General features: G+C 34.2%; 1 protein-coding gene across 1 annotated transcript; it reads left to right on the forward strand.

The window, feature by feature from the left end:
* Positions 1-287: 287 nt before the first annotated feature.
* Positions 288-19,152, forward strand: LOC145271104 (dynein light chain LC6, flagellar outer arm). The gene is made up of 2 exons (XM_080126648.1): positions 288-673; positions 17,946-19,152. Exon 2 carries the CDS (start codon positions 17,952-17,954, stop codon positions 18,219-18,221), a length of 270 nt encoding a protein of 89 aa, XP_079982774.1. The 5' UTR covers positions 288-673; positions 17,946-17,951; the 3' UTR covers positions 18,222-19,152.
* The last annotated feature ends 497 nt before the right edge of the window (positions 19,153-19,649 follow it).

The following is a 19,649-nucleotide window of genomic DNA, read 5'->3' on the forward strand; positions in this document are numbered from 1 at the left end:
TATATATATATATATATATATATATATGGTTTGTTGAGCAAACATCTACAGCCGACTAATGATGCGGTTGATAGTGATGATGCAAACGGATCCTTGTTTCTTTAATTTTCTTCCTTTTTTTTTTTTATCCTATAAAATAAAAAAGGAGAAAGAGGAGAAGGAGGGAAATATGCGAAACCGGAAGTAGAAATGCATTGTGGTTTGATATAAGCCACTGCCGAAAGCCCTAACAACAGCCAATCAGATCGCAGCAGTTGGCCAATCAGAATGTCCCGTTCGGCTTCGGCCGTTGCTAAGCGCTCGGAACGCTCTAAAACCGCATCGAATGACGCTCTCTTTTCCACACTCTCTTCGTTTCTTTTAACGACCATACAAACACACGCGCTAATCTCACTTTATTTATAACCTTTTTTTTTCATATTTGGTGAAAAATAGAAAAAAAAAGAAGGTTTTTTATGTGTAAATTATATGTTATATAAGATATAACGAAAAGGATAATTTTTTTTATTAATGAATTGAATGGTTTTCATTCATTAAAATTAAAGTGCGCGTAAAAAAAGCAGTGATTTTAGCGTAAAAAAAAGAAAAAGAAAGAACGTGACTTTATTTTTTTCCCGAACTTTTTTTGGGAGAAAATCTTGAAAGACAAAAACCCTCGAATTCCGTCAAAAAGGTAAGAAAATTTTTTGCAAATATCCTTATTTCCTTTTTAATTTTGATTAAATTAAAACCGATTATACGCGATGTTACGCCGTGTGTGTTTTTTTTTCTTTTCTAAAAATAAAATATGCCAAGTCTTTAAAATGTCAAGAAAATTCCGTATTTTAATTCATAATTTAATTTTAAGCTAAATTTTTACGACCTTCCATGTTAAGAACGGCTTTCATAATACCCCCCCCCCCCACATCGAAAGCCGTTCTTAAAATTTCCGCATAAATTCATACTTCCGTATATTTATGTGATTAAATCTAGTTATGACTGCTCGTGAAATATATATATATATATGTCGCTACACATGTTAAAAGCAACCTTGGCTGACCGAAACATAGTCATGAATGTGTAGTGACATATATAAATGCTTGTGTAAAAACAAATTGAAAATGTGTGTGTATTTATATTTTGTAAGGGAAATGTACACACACACAGCCGGACAATATATATATATATATATATATATACCCCCCCCCCCGAATTGGTATTTTTGTGGTACTTGACAAACCGTGCTAAAATATTTAGAAAGCCATTCTTAACACGAGGGGGAGGGGTGAGCTTTAACTATTCTGTACGTTCATAAAAAAAAAAAAATTAAACAGATACTATAGTAATTTTCTAAAGTTATTATTATCTCTTTATTATTTGGTGTCAATAAAATAATAAAAAAAAAAAGGTGCTTGATCCGCCCTTTTTTTTTTTTAAATCGTATTTTCAAGTTTAATTAAAGTTTTATGATGTTTTTATTAAATTGTAATGCTAAAGTACACAGTAGGCACAAAGCCCCCTCCCCATGTTAAGAGTGGCTTTCTAAATAACATTTCAGCACAGATCAATAAGTGCAAAAAACAAACTATTTTTCCAAATTTGGTGATATTGTTTTTTATATGGAATCTGAAAAATATATCGTTTCTGCGACAAAAAAAAAAAAAAAATGGTGTAATTAAAAACAAAAACAAAAAAACTATCAAGTTTTATGGTTTATTTTTGTTTATTAAATTGTCAGGCGAAAGTACAGAATAATATTAGTTATAAAACCCCCTTTCCCCCCTCCCCATGGTAAGAATGGATTTCTAAAACATTTCAGCACGGTCCGTGTTCTACATAGATTCCAATTAATCCAGGCCCCACCCACACTCTGCAACGAGAGCACCAGCACCGGCACCCCCAGTCAACAAATATTCTTTTCCTTATAAAGGAGGGTAATGTCAGGGGTGAGAAGGGGCCACTAATCTGTCCCGTCGGTATTTTATCACTGATGAGGATTCTGCAGGCAAAGAGCAGCATCCTTCACCCACTCGTACCTACCCTACGCCGGTACCCAACTCTAAAAGGAGGAGGTACTGTGTGGGAGGATTAGCCCCTTGAGACTGAACAGATGTTAAACTTTTTTTTTTACTTTTCATAAAATGCCCTCTAGTGTATATAGTAACTTGTTATAGCTCCCACTTTGTCGCTTCTACACTATTGGGACGAAATATTTAAGATGATTATATCCAAAAATTACGAAAATCGATAAGGTAGATAAATCATTTATTAAAGAAAATAGAATTTGATGAAAACGATCGTAAGATAGTTCAAAAGGGAGGTAATTTTCTGTTTCGATTTAAACAAGATGGCCGCAATTTTTGCACCTGCTAAAACTGTTTTTTTAATAATTCAGTTAATTTCGACTGCATAATTTGGGAGATGACATTGTAATTTATTAGAATTGACAAAAAAATCAGTTGAAACCATTTTTTTTTTAAATCTGAAAACTTCACTTATCGACTACAGAATTTCGTCCCAATAGTGTAGAAGCCCCCCCCTCCCCACTTTTCTTGACTAGACTCGTCACCACAATACCACATTTACTTCATGTACGTTTTAATTTGAATAACATAAGAAGCAACCTTTTAATTTTTTTTTATATTTAATATAGAAATTCACGTGCGGTTGTAATTATGGTTCCCCATCTGGTGTTGACCAGGTTGAAGGTTGCTTAACTTTGGTGCTCCAACAAGAACCGGTGTATTAACGTGCGATACACGTTGTACTCCCCACCCACCCCCACTTTTTGTTATTTGCTTGCAACACCCACGTTTTTGAATTCGGTGGAATGTAATTTGATCCCAGCAAGAATTATTACTTCTCGCTTAAACCCTTTTATTCACTCACAAAGAAAGTCACTTAGACGTAATAAGGTGGAAAAAAAAATTCGTCCCACTTAAAGGAGAAAGTAATGCTTGGGAGCTAATACCTTCTGAGATTGAAATCTTGTTAAAAAAGAAAGATCAGATTTTCAAGATTGGCTAAAATCCGAATTGTGGATGTTGATATTCAAGCCTCAAAAAAAAAAAAAAAAAAACCCCAAAAAAAACTATCCGTACCACTTAAAGGAGAAGGTAATGCGTGGAGAGTTGATACCTCCTGAGATTTAAATTCTGTCAAAAATAAAAACAAAAAAAAATCAAGATCCATTTTTTTTTTTTTTTTTTTTTAAATTAGCTAAAATCGAAATCCAGTTTGGATGTTGATCTCCAAAAATGGACATCATTCTGGATCTGGAAAATTCCGACGCTTCTACACTATTGGGACGAGATTTTCAGAAATCGTAAAACTGAATTTCACATGAAATATTCACGTAATTCCGACTGCATAATTTGCAAGCTACCATCGTAATTTATTAGCATTGATAAAAAAAAAAAAAAAATCAGAATTTTATCTGAAAACTTCATTTATCGACTAAAAAAAATCTCGTCCCAATAGTGTAGAAGCGCCAAACAAATTAATATTACAGGGGGGGGGGGCAAGCTCGTTCAGGTCCATCCGCGCCGCCATGTTTGATAGCTGATGCTTATCAAAATTATCGATTAGTTGAGTCTTGACATTTATTTTGACGCCATTCTACATGGAAAAGTATAAGTTCGGAAATGACAGTTCTTGGTACAACAGGGGCGCGTGAGAAAGTTCCTTTTGGTGTGGGGGGGGGCACAAATAAACCATTATTTCAACCATTTATTAATTTCCCTGGAATTCGTTTGTTTTATGAAAGTCAAGACATAACTAGTCGATAACGTGGCTTCGAGCGATTCGAAACTCAAATATATTTTAATAAACTAATTTCACTTTTGAACTAAAAAAAAAATCTGGGTTTGTATTACTGTACACATAGATTCGAAAAAGTTGTCAAAAAACAAATATATAACAAATAAATATTATCAAAGGCAAGCATAAATTACTTTTCTACCTAAATGGATATAATTTTCGTGTTTTTATCTAATGTAACATGTTTATTCAGCTCGAAAAATATACAGTGTTTACCGATGTATTTGAAAATTATAAATGGCGCCCGACTCTCTCTTTAACACGGCAAGTTTGAGAAAAGGGGTTATAAATGAAAAACTAGAAAAAATACTGTTAGAAAACTCGCTCAATATGTTACCGTGACATAAGTTGACATATATTCGGTGGTTTTTTAATAGTATTTTATCTAGTACTTTATTTATGACGCCTTTTCCCAAACTTACCGGGTTAAAGAGTCGGGCGCCATTTTGAATTTTCCAATACATCGGTAAACACTGTATGTTTTTCGAGCTGAATAAGCATGTTACATTAAATAAAAACACCAAAATTATATCCAGTTTGGTAGAAAAGTAACTTATCTTGCCTTTGATAATATTTATTTGTTATATATTTGTTTTTTGACAACTTTTTCGAATGTGTGTGTACAGTAATACAAACCCAAAAATCTTTTCTATAAACAAAAACAGCATCAGATTTTTTTTTTCATAAAGAAATTAATACTTCATAGAGTATTTTTAATGATACTAAAAACAAATTAAAATCGATGAAACAATAACATTTTATTTATAAAAATAATTAGATACAATGAGATTTGTTTTACTTGATATTGTTTGCTGCGGACTTTGAGTCGCCTGTTATGAATCAAAGGAAAGTTCGACTAAAAATCAGAAACTACACAAGATACAAAACTTGAATCCTTTGATTCAGTGATACTGCAAGCTTTTTTTTTTATTAGCATTTCAGCCCGGCGTTGGAGGTGTATGTTGAGTAAAAGTCATTTTTTTTTTTTTAACTTTGACCCCTATTATGACCCCCTTAACATTTATTTTGGGTTCAAATCAAGTTAAGTTAGATCCATGTCCAAGAAACCTATATCTAAAATTTCAATTGTTTAGGCCCAAAATTGTCAGCGTTTGGTAGTTCTCAAAGGTCAAATCGTTGAACTTTGACCCCCCTTAACAGCCAAATTTCTGGCTGAAAACCGATCACAAAGATTTTCCCAAATCTCAGTACTTTGTATATCAAATTTCGAGTCTGTAGACTGAAAATTGACAGAATTATTTCCTAGGAAAATCTACAGACAGACACTTTCACTTTTATAGATATATAGATGACGTTAAAAAGAAAAAACGTGCTACTTGGGATCACTAGGGAGCAAATGGGGACATTTCTATTTTTACTGATGTTTATTTAAAGAAAAATAAAATTGTGAAACGGCACTAACCCAATTTGGGTTTAATCGGCTTCCTCCGGAGGAAGAAGTTCCATAGTAGGAATATAGGGTTTGTATTACTGTACACATAGATTCGAAAAAGTTGTCAAAAAATAAATATAGAACAAATAAATGTTATCAAAGGCAAGATAAGTTACTTTTCTACCAAACTGGATATATTTTTTGTGTTTTTATTCAGTGTAACATGTTTATTCAGCTCGAAAAACATGCAGTGTTTACCGATGTATTGGAAAATTCAAAATGGCAGCCGACTCTCTCTCGGAGAGGGTACGTTTGGGAAAAGGTATTATAAATAATAAACTAGACAAAATACTGTTAGAAATTCGCTCAATATATGTTACCGTGACATAAGTTGACATGTATTCGGTTGTTTTCTAAAACAGTATTTTGTCTAGTTTATTATTTATAATACCTTTTCCCAAACGTACCCTCTCCGAGAGAGAGTCGGCTGCCATTTTGAATTTTCCAATACATCGGTGAATAAACATGTTACACTGAATAAAAACACAAAAAATATATCCAGTTTGGTAGAAAAGTAACTTATCTTGCCTTTGATAACATTTATTTGTTATATATTTGTTTTTTGACAACTTTTTCGAATCTGTGTGTACAGTAATACAAACCCGGAATATGAAATTTACAAGTGGTTGGTCCCCAATCGCATGTATATCCCCGTTAAGGGACCTGACGACGTTGGGTTTTTGCAGCTCTTGCAGGGAGGTGTCGATGTACATTCAGCGCATATGGAATTCCGATCACCCATTTTAGTAATGACCAGGCTAAAGATTGCTTAACTTCGGTGATCTGACAGGAACCGGTTTGTCTACGTGATTTTTCCGTAAAATTATTTTGAAAGACGAGATGTTTAAGAAAATTGTCAGTCAGTCACGTTTTTATTATATCAAACCAGTTTAAAAGACTGAATTTCTAGTAGGTTCATTCTCTCGGGCCTCACCTTTTTCAATTTGAGAAAGGATTAGACGATTCTAGGAAAGTGATCCCCCACTCTAACATGTCATTTTATTTTATTTTTTTTCAAAATTTCTTCTCTCATAATATTTATAAAGGCTGTTCAAATGTATTAGGCTGAAAAAAAAAATTTTTTTTCTTTTTTTTTCTAGGGGGGTTAAACGCTGCAGGGTCACGTCGTATAAAGTTACCTTTTTAATTAGAGAATTAAGTTTGTGATCGATGAAATTAATGCACATTTAGTCTAATAAAAAAATGATAAAAAAATTTTTTTAATTAAATTTTTTTTTAATTCTGCCTTTGGGTTTTGTTTTATATAAAAATAGTTTTTATAATTTTTTTTTTGTCTGTCAAATAATTTACGCTGCTAAACTACACATTTACCTTTATTTTTTCTAAGGGCACTTTTTTTACTGGCTTTCTTTTTGTAAATAAAGGAAATTTTCGATTTGCTTATTTGTCGTTTTGTTTCTAATGTACCCCCCCCCCCCAAAAAAAAAATGAATTTGTCATATTTTGGGGGTTGTTTTGTTTATTGTTAGGTGCAGGTAGAAAATGGTCTCATAAAAAATAATTAAATTTATCGCTATTTTGTTTCCAATGTATCCCCCCCCTCCCCAACCAGAAAAAAACAAATTGTATTTGTCAGATTTTGCCCTCACCCTCAATGGCCAAAAAGTGGGACTCATTTTGCGTAATATTTATATAGAGAAGTGATCCCCCATTCAACATTTTTTTTAGGTTAGCCCCCTGCCTCTAGATTGCTGACTTTTTTTTTTTTTTCTTCAATCCCCACTTTGTGACCTTGTGGCCTCTTTCCTTGGGTGATATCGGGTAACATTACTAGTATATTTTAAAATTGATTTTATGTAAAAATAACGGTGAGATTTTTTTTTTTTTTTTTTTTTTTAAAGGATCATCTCAAACATTTCCACAAATATTAATCCTATTTACTTGCCTCCCCACGAGGGTAGTTATACACAAGGTTGGTTTTTTAATGTTGGAAAATCCGCTATGGATTGTCTAGAAAGATTTATCCTCTACTTACCGAGGACAGAACAGATGAAGTATTGTATCAGAACAGATACTATGCTTTGCGTCTATGTAGTCCTGATAATATGGAAGTGGTTTGGAATTATGACCGAAGAATCAAAATCGACAAGGGAAAAAGTACTTTTTTTTTGGAGGTGTGTTGAGCCCCCCCCCCCCCCCAAAAAAAAAAAAAAGTGGTAGTAGGTAGGTGAAGGCGGAAAAGAAAACTTGATGTCTTACCGCTACTCCATGACACGACCGGAAGTTCGGAACAGTCAATCCAACAGATATGATGACTTAAAAAAAAAAAAAAATGCCAACGTATAAAAGAAAAAAAAAACTACCCTCCTTGTAGAAAAGTGTCCAGTTGAGGGTGAAGGAATTAGTTTTTGACCAGTTTTTCCATATTTGTCATCCAAAGGGTCGAGCTTCAAAAAGATACTGATCTTGTGAAAATCTGTCGCTTCTGCCGAAGGTTTTAGACATACATGCATACGTACGTACATACAAACATGTGAGATTTATATAATAGTTGTTAGGCTTCTGAATTATTTTGAGATAAAGATTTATATTTTTTTCGGACTACTATTCTTAACTTATTTTCAAAACATTGCGATGTTTATGAAAATGCCATTCAAGATGAGAACAGCAGTAGGAAAAATCCAAATAATGAATATGCTCCAACGAACTACAAGCCGGTGTACACCCTCGGTGTAAAAATCCCCCCGACAAACCCAACAAGCAGCAAAGTCCCACCCCTACATAGTGATCCCTAGATGTAAGAAAGCCTTCTTCTCTAATAGTTTCTTCCTCAAATCTGCTAGACTCTGGAATTCCCTTCCGGCTTCCCAACTGTACTGGCACGCAGAAGTTAAAGTGTAATGTGAACAGACATCTTGCTGCTCAACTCCCTACATAGTATTCCTGCAACTTATGTCTCTAATTGTAGCCTGTACAGCAGAGTGGCAATGTGCCTTGTTTGGAGAGAAAATGTAATTTAAAAAAAAAAAAATAATAAAAAATACGATTGTAAAGTTTGTTTCCATTACAACTAAAAATTTCTATTTCTGTATAAGTTTGCAAAAAAAATCTAAACTAAAATGACGTCACTAAATCATTTTAGTTCTTATTATTAGTCAATAAATTAATATTGACTGTTTACAAGGAAAGTTTGATCTGTCAGCTTAAATATTATTTGGGTCTGACTGTAACTTTGTTAAATTATACATATTTGTCGCAGGTTATATGACTTTTGGTTCGCACTAAAACTCTTTAGATAATTGCTGGAGCAAGACAAACTTTGTAGCTTGCTTTCCATAAGTACACTTTTATAGAATCAAGTTCTACTTGTGCGTTGAGCATTGGATTATAGATCTTGCATTATAAATGTGGTTTGAATAAAAATTTCCAGACGGGTGGAAACAGCATAAAACTATCAACTGGTGATCCATAAAGGGCAAAAATCTGTGGGTGTTTGTATGTCTGCTAAAAACATCAGACAGACGTGTCGGAACGTGACGAAAGCGGTATTTTTTTTAAACCTCGATTTTTTTTTTTTTTTTTTTTTTTTTTTTTTTTTTTTTCGGTCGACAAATATTGTAAGAATGGTCAAAAACATTAATTCCTTCACTCTCAACTGGGCAGTTTTCTACAAGGAGGGGTCGGGTTTTGTTTTGTTTTTGTTTTGTTTTTTTATAGATATTTTCGCAAGTTATCCACTCTTTTCGATTAACTAGCCTTAATTTTGATGTTCGCCACTTCCAGTTTTGCAGTGAACACAACAGCAAAGACGTCACTTTTTTTTTTTTTTTTTTTTTTTTTTTTTTGCTCAACACACATCTCCAAACATCTGGGCACCCAGGCTAAATTTCTTATATTTATAATTTTTATTAAAATCATACATTTGAAGGAAAATGGAAATCAAAAATTTGGGTTTGTATTACTGTACACATATATTCGAAAAGTCGTCTTTGAACAAATTGATAACATTTATTTGTTATATAAGGCAAGATAAGTTACTTTTTACCCAACTGTATACGTCTTTAGTGTTTTTATTTAATGTAATATGTTTATTCAGCTCGAAAAACAGTGTTTACTGATGTATTGGAAAATTTAAAATGGCGCCCGACTCTCTATGGAGTTAGACATATTAAATTTCTATGCCGGGCAGATTTGGAGGCCTGTTGAAGAGTTATAGGCAAGGGAGGTAATTGAGCTAGTTTGCTTGTCATCTAGCAAATTTCATGAATATTGACATCATAAAGGTGAACGGTAGTTGCCAAAAGCAGGAAAAGATAATGTATTTCCATGAAGTTTTCTTCCAAGAACTTCCCATTTATGGAACATGCAACCACAAAGATTGCTTTCTTGCAGACTACAACACTATATTTAAATCTTATGTTTAACACTGGTCATAAACTGCCCTCATTAAATTTTGTTCATTCCATTAATAATTTTTAATTGTGTAAGAATCCTTCAACTGAAAATTTATCCGTCTCATTAATTCTTGAGTGGCTTTTAGCCTTGATAATGAGTGGTTGTAACTATAAATCTAAACTTCATGTATAGAGGATTTGGACCTGTGGGACAAATTAAATTTGGTCTTTAGTTGGTAAAAATATCTGATAGGGGATTAAAATTTAAAAAAAATATATATCAGAACTCTGCAGATGAAAGTATATATAAATTTTTATTTTATCTTTTTTTTTTTTTTTTGTATGCATGTTAAAGTCAATTTATTTTTAACGCTTATCCATTTACCAATAGCTCAATCGGTAACTAAGGCCGGAGTGTTAAATATTTTGGTTTCCATTCTAGCTGACGGCATCCAAGCATTTTTTTTTTTTTTTTTTTAATCTACTTATATATTGGGTATGATATAATAATGATAGAGTTCAAAATAGACTTCGTAGCCTCGTAGGAGATGTCCTTTTCTCTTCCTTGCAACCTTTATCTCACAGAAGAGATGTTGCGAGTTTGTCTCTGATGTATCGTTATTTTCATGGAAAGTGTTCGAATGAGCTTCAATCTATGGTCCCCCCTCGCCAAACTTTCACAAGAAACACTCGTCTAGCTGAAAACACTATCAATAATTCCCCCCACTCTTTATCTGTGCCTAAACCTAAACGTAGATTCCATGAACAAAGCTTTTTTCTTAGAACTGCACGCCTGTGGAATTGTCTTCCGTTTTCCTGCTTTCCGGCTGACTACAATATGGTTGTCTTCAAGTCTAACGTAAATAAGTTCTTGATGAGCCGTTCCATATAAGTTATCAACTTTACCAAATTTTCATTACTAATGATTACTATAATGTCCAATTTCTACTGTACACTCTTTAACCCTTATCCTTGAGTGGCCTCTTGGCCTTGATAATGTGGTGATGCCTATGTAAAAAAAAAAAAAATATTTAATTTTAATCAACAATATATCAATATATAAAATAATCATGTTAATAAATAAATAAAGAAACAAATTGGTTTTCAATATTTGAAGAATATTTAGTTGACAATTATTTTCATAGAAGAAGAATCATCATCTTTATAGTATTAACACTGATAGACATTCATTTCACAAGAAATATTATTATACAAATGCATATAGAAAGCACAGTGGAATTTCTGCAGAATCCTGTTAGTATGACTATATTAAAATAACTAAGAATATATTGGGCATGTTTAGTAATATTAAAATAAAGACAAACAAAAAGTCAAAAATACATTAGCTAGTTGACACTGATTCTCGTCAGATCACCAAAGTTAAGCAACGTTGAGCCTAGTTAGTACTAGATGGGTGACCATTTAGGAATTTTAGGCGCTGTATGTGCTCTCCGCTTATCTCTGCATTTGTTTCCAGTCATCCTGTACATACACTTCACTTGCGACTGGTATTTAACAATGTCGACTCTGGAGAGGTGTTGTTGGAGATTGAGGACCTCCTGCCATAAAAATTTCACGTGCAGGCACCTCTTTCGTGGGTATCCATAGTCTGTCACAGACTGGAGGAGCCCCTAATATAATAATATTGGCTCAATAATATGAAAGTTGCATGAATTAAAATATAAAGTGTACCTTACCAGGTAATACTGGGTGGGCTGCTAATGCGTTATATTACTGTGAGGATTCATTGGTTGCACCTTTTAATAACCCAAAACTCTAGAGACCCCCCCCCTCTACCTCACATTAGCATGGCTATCCAGCGATGCCTGGTGCAATAAAAAAAAATATATAAAATAGAGGAGCTTAAGTGTTTAATCTTTATATTAAAACTTTTGTATTTTTTTGTACGACCTGCCCCAGCGTAGTATAAACATCCCAAACCACTCCATGTTAAGAACGGCTTTCGAGGTTGAAGGGTGTTTATTATGAAACTGTCCGTAACATGGTGAGGTTGGCGTGTTTATAATACCAAACTTTCAATCCATCTCTCTTCCCTTTTCTCGGTTTTTCCACATCTATCTTTCAACCCCATCTTGCCCAAAATCGTCCCCATGTTATATGGATAACATTAGAAATAGCTGGGGGGGGGGACAATCCCCCTCCTCACATATTTTAACGAAACCTGACCCTCAAAGAACAATTTTTTTTTTTGTTTTTTTTTTGTTTTTGTAAAATTTAAGATATTATTCATCTAGAGTAATGCTGAGCAAGAGTATACCAACTTTGTGGATGCTGTTTTTTTTTTTTTTTTTGTTTTTTTTTTTTTTACTTCTATCTGGACATACTTGCCCTCATTGTCGCCATCATATCTTTCTAATTGGAATATTTTTATTTTTAAAGTTTGAAAGACGAAATGATTAAGACAAATAAAAATTGGGATACAAAAAGAAAAAGAAAAGTCTTTTAGTAAAAGAGTTCTCAATTACATATGTAAAAACAATCTAAATTTATCAAATCCCATACCTTTTAGTTTGATTGTCCATTGATACTTGCGGTTCCACAGAAACTCGTCCTGTACAAACTTATCAGTTTTGAAAGGTATAAATTTGAGATCTTGAAACGGAGTATTTAATCTCAACCGAAATCATTTTTATTGATTCTTGAATTTATCTCTGGATTCTGATGTTTTTTCTTTATTGCGGAATATATGCAATGTTTAATAAACCCATTTACAAATTCTTTGCCATTTATATTCACAATGAGTCGGTGGGGGGAGGGACCTAAAACCTAATCCAGCAATCTGTAAATGGAGTTAAGTTCAGTGGTTGCAGTTGTGTAATTGGTTATAAAGTCAGTTGTTAAATTAATCGGAAAATTGCAAAAGTTGTAAATAATGGAAAATGTCTTTAAAAAATGGCAAAAGTCTGAAGTAGTGGTTGTCCCAACCGTTCTGAGGTAAAAAAAAAAAAAAAAAAAAATCATTTTTTAAGAAAAATTGAAATTGCCTTTTAAAATGTACCTGAATACATTTAAAATGTACCCGAGTTAATTATATTAAAAATGTCCATTTTTTTTTTTTTTTTTTTTTTTTTTAAATTTTATTCAAATTCTGCTTTAACAATTTCGCTCTTTTTGCAATTTGTATGAATTTGCGAATTTTTACTTAAATTATTAACCCCTTCGAAGAGTACAAGCTCTCCACTTTTTGGTTGGAAATCAAATTTAAGATCTATTTTTACGAAATTGTGATAACTTTTTTGGACTTAATTTTTTTTTCTTTTCCTCTGTCCTGTCTTTTCCTTAAAGTCCTAACTCCCTCTTGTTTAAAGTCTTTGTTGTTAAGACTTTAAACAAGGGAGTTAGAGGACTTCAGTTTCAAAGAATGTTTTTGTTTCCTTCTCCCCACGGCCCTGGACATGACCTTAAACTATATCCAGTGGCGAGGCCCCAGCTGGCGGGCTTTGGGGAGTGTGGAGCCACCCTTTAATTGCCATTGTTCCCAAGTTCACTCTGACCCAGAGTGGTAATACCTGTTAGGGTCCCAACTATGGGTTAAATAGAAACCGACTTAAAAAAAACAAATATACTCTATTAAAAAATTGTTTTTCAAAAAAATCACTGGATTTGGTATTAAATAACCTGAAAAGGGTTGATATGCCGTAAAACAACCAACCAATCCTTCTCCCCACAGGTGTACTCGGTGTTCCAATTTTGACCTGATTAAAACGGATTAGTTTTTTTTAGGAAAAAAATATTGTGCTGCCTTCTAAACGCGCGTGCGCAGAGAGAGAGAGGCTGAGAAATTAATCTTTATTTCATTCCCCCCCCCCTCCATCTATTTATAATTAGTGGGCTTCATTTTTCTTCCAAATAAAAGCATTGATATAATTTTTTTTTCACAAAAAGAAAAAGATTTATGGGTTGAAAAATGAATTATCAGTTTCGGTTGATTTCCTAAATTTACAACCTACTTTCATCCATATGGGTAACGCCCCCCCCCCCACACACACACATATGCACAAAAAAAAAACTCTCCTGCGCTAAAATCATGTGACTTGACCAGTTGTCAGCAGATGTATCCCGAATCAATTTTCAGGTCGTTATCTGGAGGCAGATCAATGGATGGAGAATTAAAGATGTTTTCGTTAAACAAGGACGAAATTAAGATGCACCGGTTTTGAATAGAAAATCCAGCTTACACATGTCCCTCTGGGAACAAATACAAATTGTTTCATTTGATTATTTCTGCTTTTGGTTTTCAATAGAACATATACTATACTTTGATCCTAGCCCAAACTCTTTTCCTCCTTTTTATATAACTTAAGAGTTGATATGCTGCAACTCGAACAGAAATGTTCATAATTTTTAAACCTTTTTCTCTTTCTGCCTGTCCGTTGATTCTGTTTCTGTGTTCGGTTATTGATAACGCATCTCACTGGTTTGTCAAGTTTGTCGCTTAAAAAGTTGCATAATCTGAAACGGATTCTGTAGCTGCTCCAGCACCCCCACACACCCCCACAACATTATCTCCCTCAACAACATTTTTTGCTTTCAATTTTTTTTTTTTTTTTTTTTTTTTAGTGATCACCACTTATCATCAAGGCCCGGAAGCCACTCAGGGATAAGGGTTATTGCAAGTACATTACGTTAGTGTGGAGATTTGATGAAGTGTTTACTTAAGGGGGCGGTTCATTAAGAATTTGTTAACGTTGAACTTGAAGACATCCAAGTTGTAGTCCGGTGGGAAGCAGGCAGACGGAACAGTTCCACAGGCGTGCAGTTCTAAGAAAGAAGCTTTGTTCATGGAATCCACGTTTTGATTTAGGCACAGATATAGAGTGGGGGAAATTTTTCATAGTGGATTCAGCTAGACGGGTGTTTTTCGTGAAAACAATTTACTGGCTTTTATCATTATTCTGCATCATCCTCATCTCCCCCCCCCCTCACATCTTTTTCATCTCTCTCCTGCTTCCGATCCAGTCTGGTTTGCTAATAATCACCTCACCGGACACACCTACTCAGTAGAAATGCTCCTACTGTGGTGGCCACTTTGAAAACTTCAAGTGGAATGTTTGAATAACTCTCTTCCTTCCTCTGCCCCCCCCTCCTCCCCCTTCCCCCTCAAAAAAAAATTGAAAAGTGCCGCCCAATGCCTGACCTTTCCATATAGAATAACTTCAACTTAGAAGTTTGCATTTTTTTTTTTTTTTTTTTTTTTTTTTATGAGGGCATATCAATGCTAGAATTGGCACTGGAAGTCAAAATTTTTCAGCAGTTAGTGAAACTTATGTTTTTTATCAATTTTGGATTGAGACATTGTTATAGAATGGTGCAGCATATCTTGCAACTGATTCATAGTCGAGTGTCTACAGTTTATCTTTGGGAGTGTAAGTATAGAAAGTTAACTAATAATACAATCTATTACACATTCCATGGTGAGTGGGTGCCGTTTTCCCCATCAAATGCAGCTGTTGATGTCTGTTTTAATTTGGTTATTTATTCGGCAAAGTACACAGAAGAGATGTTGCGAGCCTATCCTTGTTTTATCGTTATTTCCATGGCAGGTGCTCGTCTGAACTCCAATCTCTGGTCCCCCCTCGCCAATCTTTCACGAAAAACACCCGTCTAGCTGAATCCACTGTCAAAAGTTTCCCCCACTCTTTATCTGTGCCTAAATCAAAACGCGGATTCCATGAACAAAGCTTCTTTCTTAGAACTGCATGCCTGTGGAACTCTGTTCCGTCTACCTGCTTCCCACCGGACTACAACTTGGATGTCTTAAAGTCCAACATTAACAAATTCCTAATGAACCGCCCCCTTAAGTAAACACTTCATCAAATCTCCACACTAACGTAATGTACTTGCAATAACCTTTATCCCTGAGTGGCTTCCAGGCCTTGATAAGTGGTAATCACTGTGTAAAAAAAAAAAAAAAAACATAACATCCGCACATTATTTAATGTAAATTCACTCTTGTACGTTCATCTGTCCGCAGTTTTTTCAATTCGAATTTTTTGAAATTTTGCACAAACATTAAACCTGATATACTATACTGGCAAAATGAAAGTCCACACTTGTAATTTTTTCAAAAATTGCAAATTGAAGCTAAATTTAATGTAACTGTTTAAACAACCTATACCTCATTTGATTCGCTTTTTGTTCTTCTATAATTTTACCTGTTCCTATTTGACTTTTAATTGAAGTATCGTAATGTTCACGTCAATTTAAAAAAAATAACTTCAAATTGAGGAGGCAAAAACAAAGTCCGGAGCAACAAATTTGCTTAAAACTAGCTTAGATTATCGCCCCTAAATCAGTTTAAAATATCCACCTACAGGCAACAAAACATCTCTAATCGTAATTGTTGTTGTTCCAGGTTATACAACGTAACATTTAGTCCATATGCCACGACTTTCTCTTAGTGATCGTCAGGAGCTCATTAATATCCACTCTTCTGGTGTATCCAATCGAGAAATTGGACGCAGATTGAAATGTGATGAAAACGACATGAAAGATTGTCCAAAAGCACCAAAACATCGGCAGTGTTCGTGATGCCCTTAAATCTGGTCGTACTAGAGTTACTTCTAACAGGGAAGATAATGCTATCAAGATCCGCAGCCTAAGAAACAGATTTGAAACAGCTCCCCAAATCCAACAACAGTGCAATCTTGTTAAAAAGTGCTCTCTTTCTACTGTCAAGAACAGATTAAAAATAATTTAATTTGCGAGAATGTTGTAAGACGCAAGCCAATGATTTCTGTAAAGAGAAAGCGCCGTCTGGACTTCGTCAGATGCAATGAAGATCATGACTTTTCATATTGGTCAAAGGTGCTTTTTAGCAATGGAAGCAAGTTCAATAGGCTAGGCAGTGATGGTAGGCAGTATGTCCGTCGGAGGAAAGACAAAGAATTTAATCCTAGGTGCTCAGTTTAAACACTGCAAGGTGGTGTGGTTCAGTCTTGGTGTTGGGCATTATAAGTACCAATGGTCCAGGGCCTATAGTTCGCTTGCAATGTCAAATTAATTCGACCAAGTACATGTTGACTGAGCATTTTCTACCCTACTTTGGTCGGAATTTGGATGATAATCCAAAGAAAAGTGGGATTCCCTTTCACCAAAGTATTGCCGCAGTCTAATTCAAGCAATTCCCATAAGATTGCAGGCTGTCAAATTGCAGAAGGGCTATGCTACTAAGTATTAACTAGTTCATTGTGTTCCTGTTTTATTTGTGTTGCATTAATATCCTAAAGTTACATTTAAATAACAATTTTCCATTGTGCGGACTTTCTTTTTGTCTCCTCAATTTGAAGTTATTTTTTTTAAATTGACGTGAACACTAGAATATTTCAATTAAAAGTCAAATATGAACAGAAGGCCAATCAAATGAGGTATAGTTTGTTTAAACAGTTACATTAAATTTAGCTTAAATTCGCAGTTTTTAAAAAAAATTCCAAGTGAACTTTTTTTTTTTTTTTTTTTTTTTTTTTGGCCTGTGTAAGAGTAACAGAACGATTTTTCCAGGAAAACTCCAGTTGCCTCCCTCCCCGGGGTGCCTTTCGGGTTAAAATTGCTAAAATTGACACTTTTGTGCTTATTAAAATAAATTGATGCCTTGGATTTTTATAAAACTTTCTGAAAAGTTGTAACTAACTGATTTCTATATAATTTTGTTTGTCTATACTTCACAACAACTCTTGGGTGTGCCCCAGGGGGGCTCTTTTAGGGCTAATAAAAACACTCCATTTTTAGAACTATTTTACCATATTTGTCAAATTTTCTGTGTATGTCTATTTAACAGTTTTGCATGATGCTGAACTCAAATTAAAATATGTTAAGGTCTTGAGACTTTTGGGGCTAAATATGGTGGTGGGGGGTCAAATGATGGACTTGGTCTTCTTTTTTTTTTTTGTCTGCATGGTGCAGAACGAAAATTTACATGTTAAGGCTTAAAACTGCACCGTTTGTTCATTTTCATCAGGATTTGACGTCCCCTGGGGGCTAAAGGGGGGTGGGGACAAATGCTGAACTTAGTCTTTTTTTTTTTTTTTTTTTTTTTTTTTTTTTTTTTTTCATGCCTCGTTCACTGTGTACTCACGGGGGACCATGTATCCTTCACTTTTCTCAATAACCATGCCTTGGATTTTTTAATTTTGCACAAACATTAGTCATGGTGAAAGCAAATTTTTCATTTGTGGATGGGGTTCTGCATGCTCAGCTTGTTTTCTTTTGTATTTATTTACAAAAACTTTACTTTTCTGCGTAAATGAGGGGGGTTACATTGTATCCTTTTAAAAAAAAATTTTTCTATCGTTTTCATTGGATATTTTTTATCTTTTCAGGCCAAAATGTCTGAGAGAAAAGCTGTGATCAAGAATGCCGACATGTCCGAGGATATGCAGTCGGACGCGATCGAGTGTGCCACGCAGGCCCTTGAAAAATTCAATATTGAAAAAGATATCGCCGCCTACATAAAGAAGGAGTTTGACAAAAAGTTCAACCCCACCTGGCATTGCATTGTGGGACGAAATTTTGGCAGCTACGTCACCCACGAGACCAAGCACTTCATCTATTTCTACCTCGGCCAAGTGGCCATCTTGCTTTTTAAATCTGGTTAGACTGGAAATGGACGCTTGTTGGGGGGGTGGGGACACATGCTCAGATACGCCCTGATTTTTTTTTTTTTTAATTTTTTTTTTTAATTCTTTATAATATGCAGAACAGTAGGAAAATATCCTACTGCATAATGAGTTGAAAAAAAAAACTTTTTTTTTTTTTTTTTTTTTTTTTTTTTTCCCCTCCCCCTGAAAATGAGCTTTATTCTTCACATGGCAAATCAGTAAAATTTATGCTTGCTTTAGATGTAAAACAAAATGCATTTAAAAAAAAAAAAAAAAAAAAAAAAAAAAAAAAAAAGGAAAAATTTTTTTTCTTTTGCGAACATATCACAATGTTTTCTCCAAATCTCTTTTTGAAGTATTTGGCAAGATTCATGCCTGCCTCAGAAATATAAAATTTAAAGAAATAAACCTCTTGGTGAACATATCGCAAATCTAATGTTTTTTCCGCATCCTTTCCGTTAGGAGTTTACACATCTGAAGAAAGCCTACATTTTTATTGAAAGGTCATATTAACTCTCACATCAAAAAAAAAAACTTACGTCAGTCATTTATCTTGTATCTCAAAGGATGATAATCCCTCAAAAAAAAAAAACTCTGGAGAGAGTCGGAAAAAATAATTGGTTCTCCAAAGATTTTGAAACCAAATCAAAACACCTTCCTCCTCCTCCTCTTCCATTGTTAAAAGTAGCAAAAACAGACTTTACGTACGTACATACATACGCACATGTATACAATATATATATTTATACATGCATAAATGCATATATTATATATAAACGTGCGTATAATCACACATGCATATATATAAACAGACTTCCGATTTAAAAAGAATGCTAATTTTTTTTTTTTTTTCCCCCCTCTTTTGTTAAACTTGCTGTCCTTGTTTATTGTATATTTATTTATCTAATAAAATATTGATGTAACATCGTTTTTGCCTTTTCTCCTGCTATCTGTCGAGATTTGTGTATCCCAGTCGCGCTTATGTACTAATGCTCTTAATCAATTGCCAGACAGATGCGATGCCATACCAGCGGAGAGGAAATGAATTGTTTTGATTAACTAATCAAATAACGAGGGAAGATTTACAGATTAAAAAATTAATATTATGAAACAACAAACCGCTCGAGTAGATATCTCCCTCCTGATGCAATTCTCTACCTATATAAAAGCCAGGTACATCCAAGGATGGAGTACTGTTGCCATATCTGGGCAGGAGCTGCTAGCAGCCGCTTATCCTGCCTTGACAGAGTTCAAAATAAACTTCGTAGCGTAGTGGAGGATGCCCTTTTCTCTTTCCTGCAACCTCTTTCCAAGAGACATTGCAAGCCTGTCTCTGCTTTATCGCGGTGGACTCTGAATACGTGGGGAAAATGAGCTAACTAAAAAAAAAAAAAAAAAAATGCAAAAGAAACCCACTGGATATCT

Source organism: Euprymna scolopes, chromosome 46 (assembly GCF_053919585.1).
Source record: "Euprymna scolopes isolate OS-2025 chromosome 46, ASM5391958v1, whole genome shotgun sequence".
NCBI lineage: Eukaryota > Metazoa > Mollusca > Cephalopoda > Sepiida > Sepiolidae > Euprymna > Euprymna scolopes.

Bases quoted from the DNA above. Each gene is read 5' to 3' on its own strand.
- LOC145271104 (XM_080126648.1), top strand. From the start codon at position 17,952: ATGTCTGAGAGAAAAGCTGTGATCAAGAATGCCGACATGTCCGAGGAT.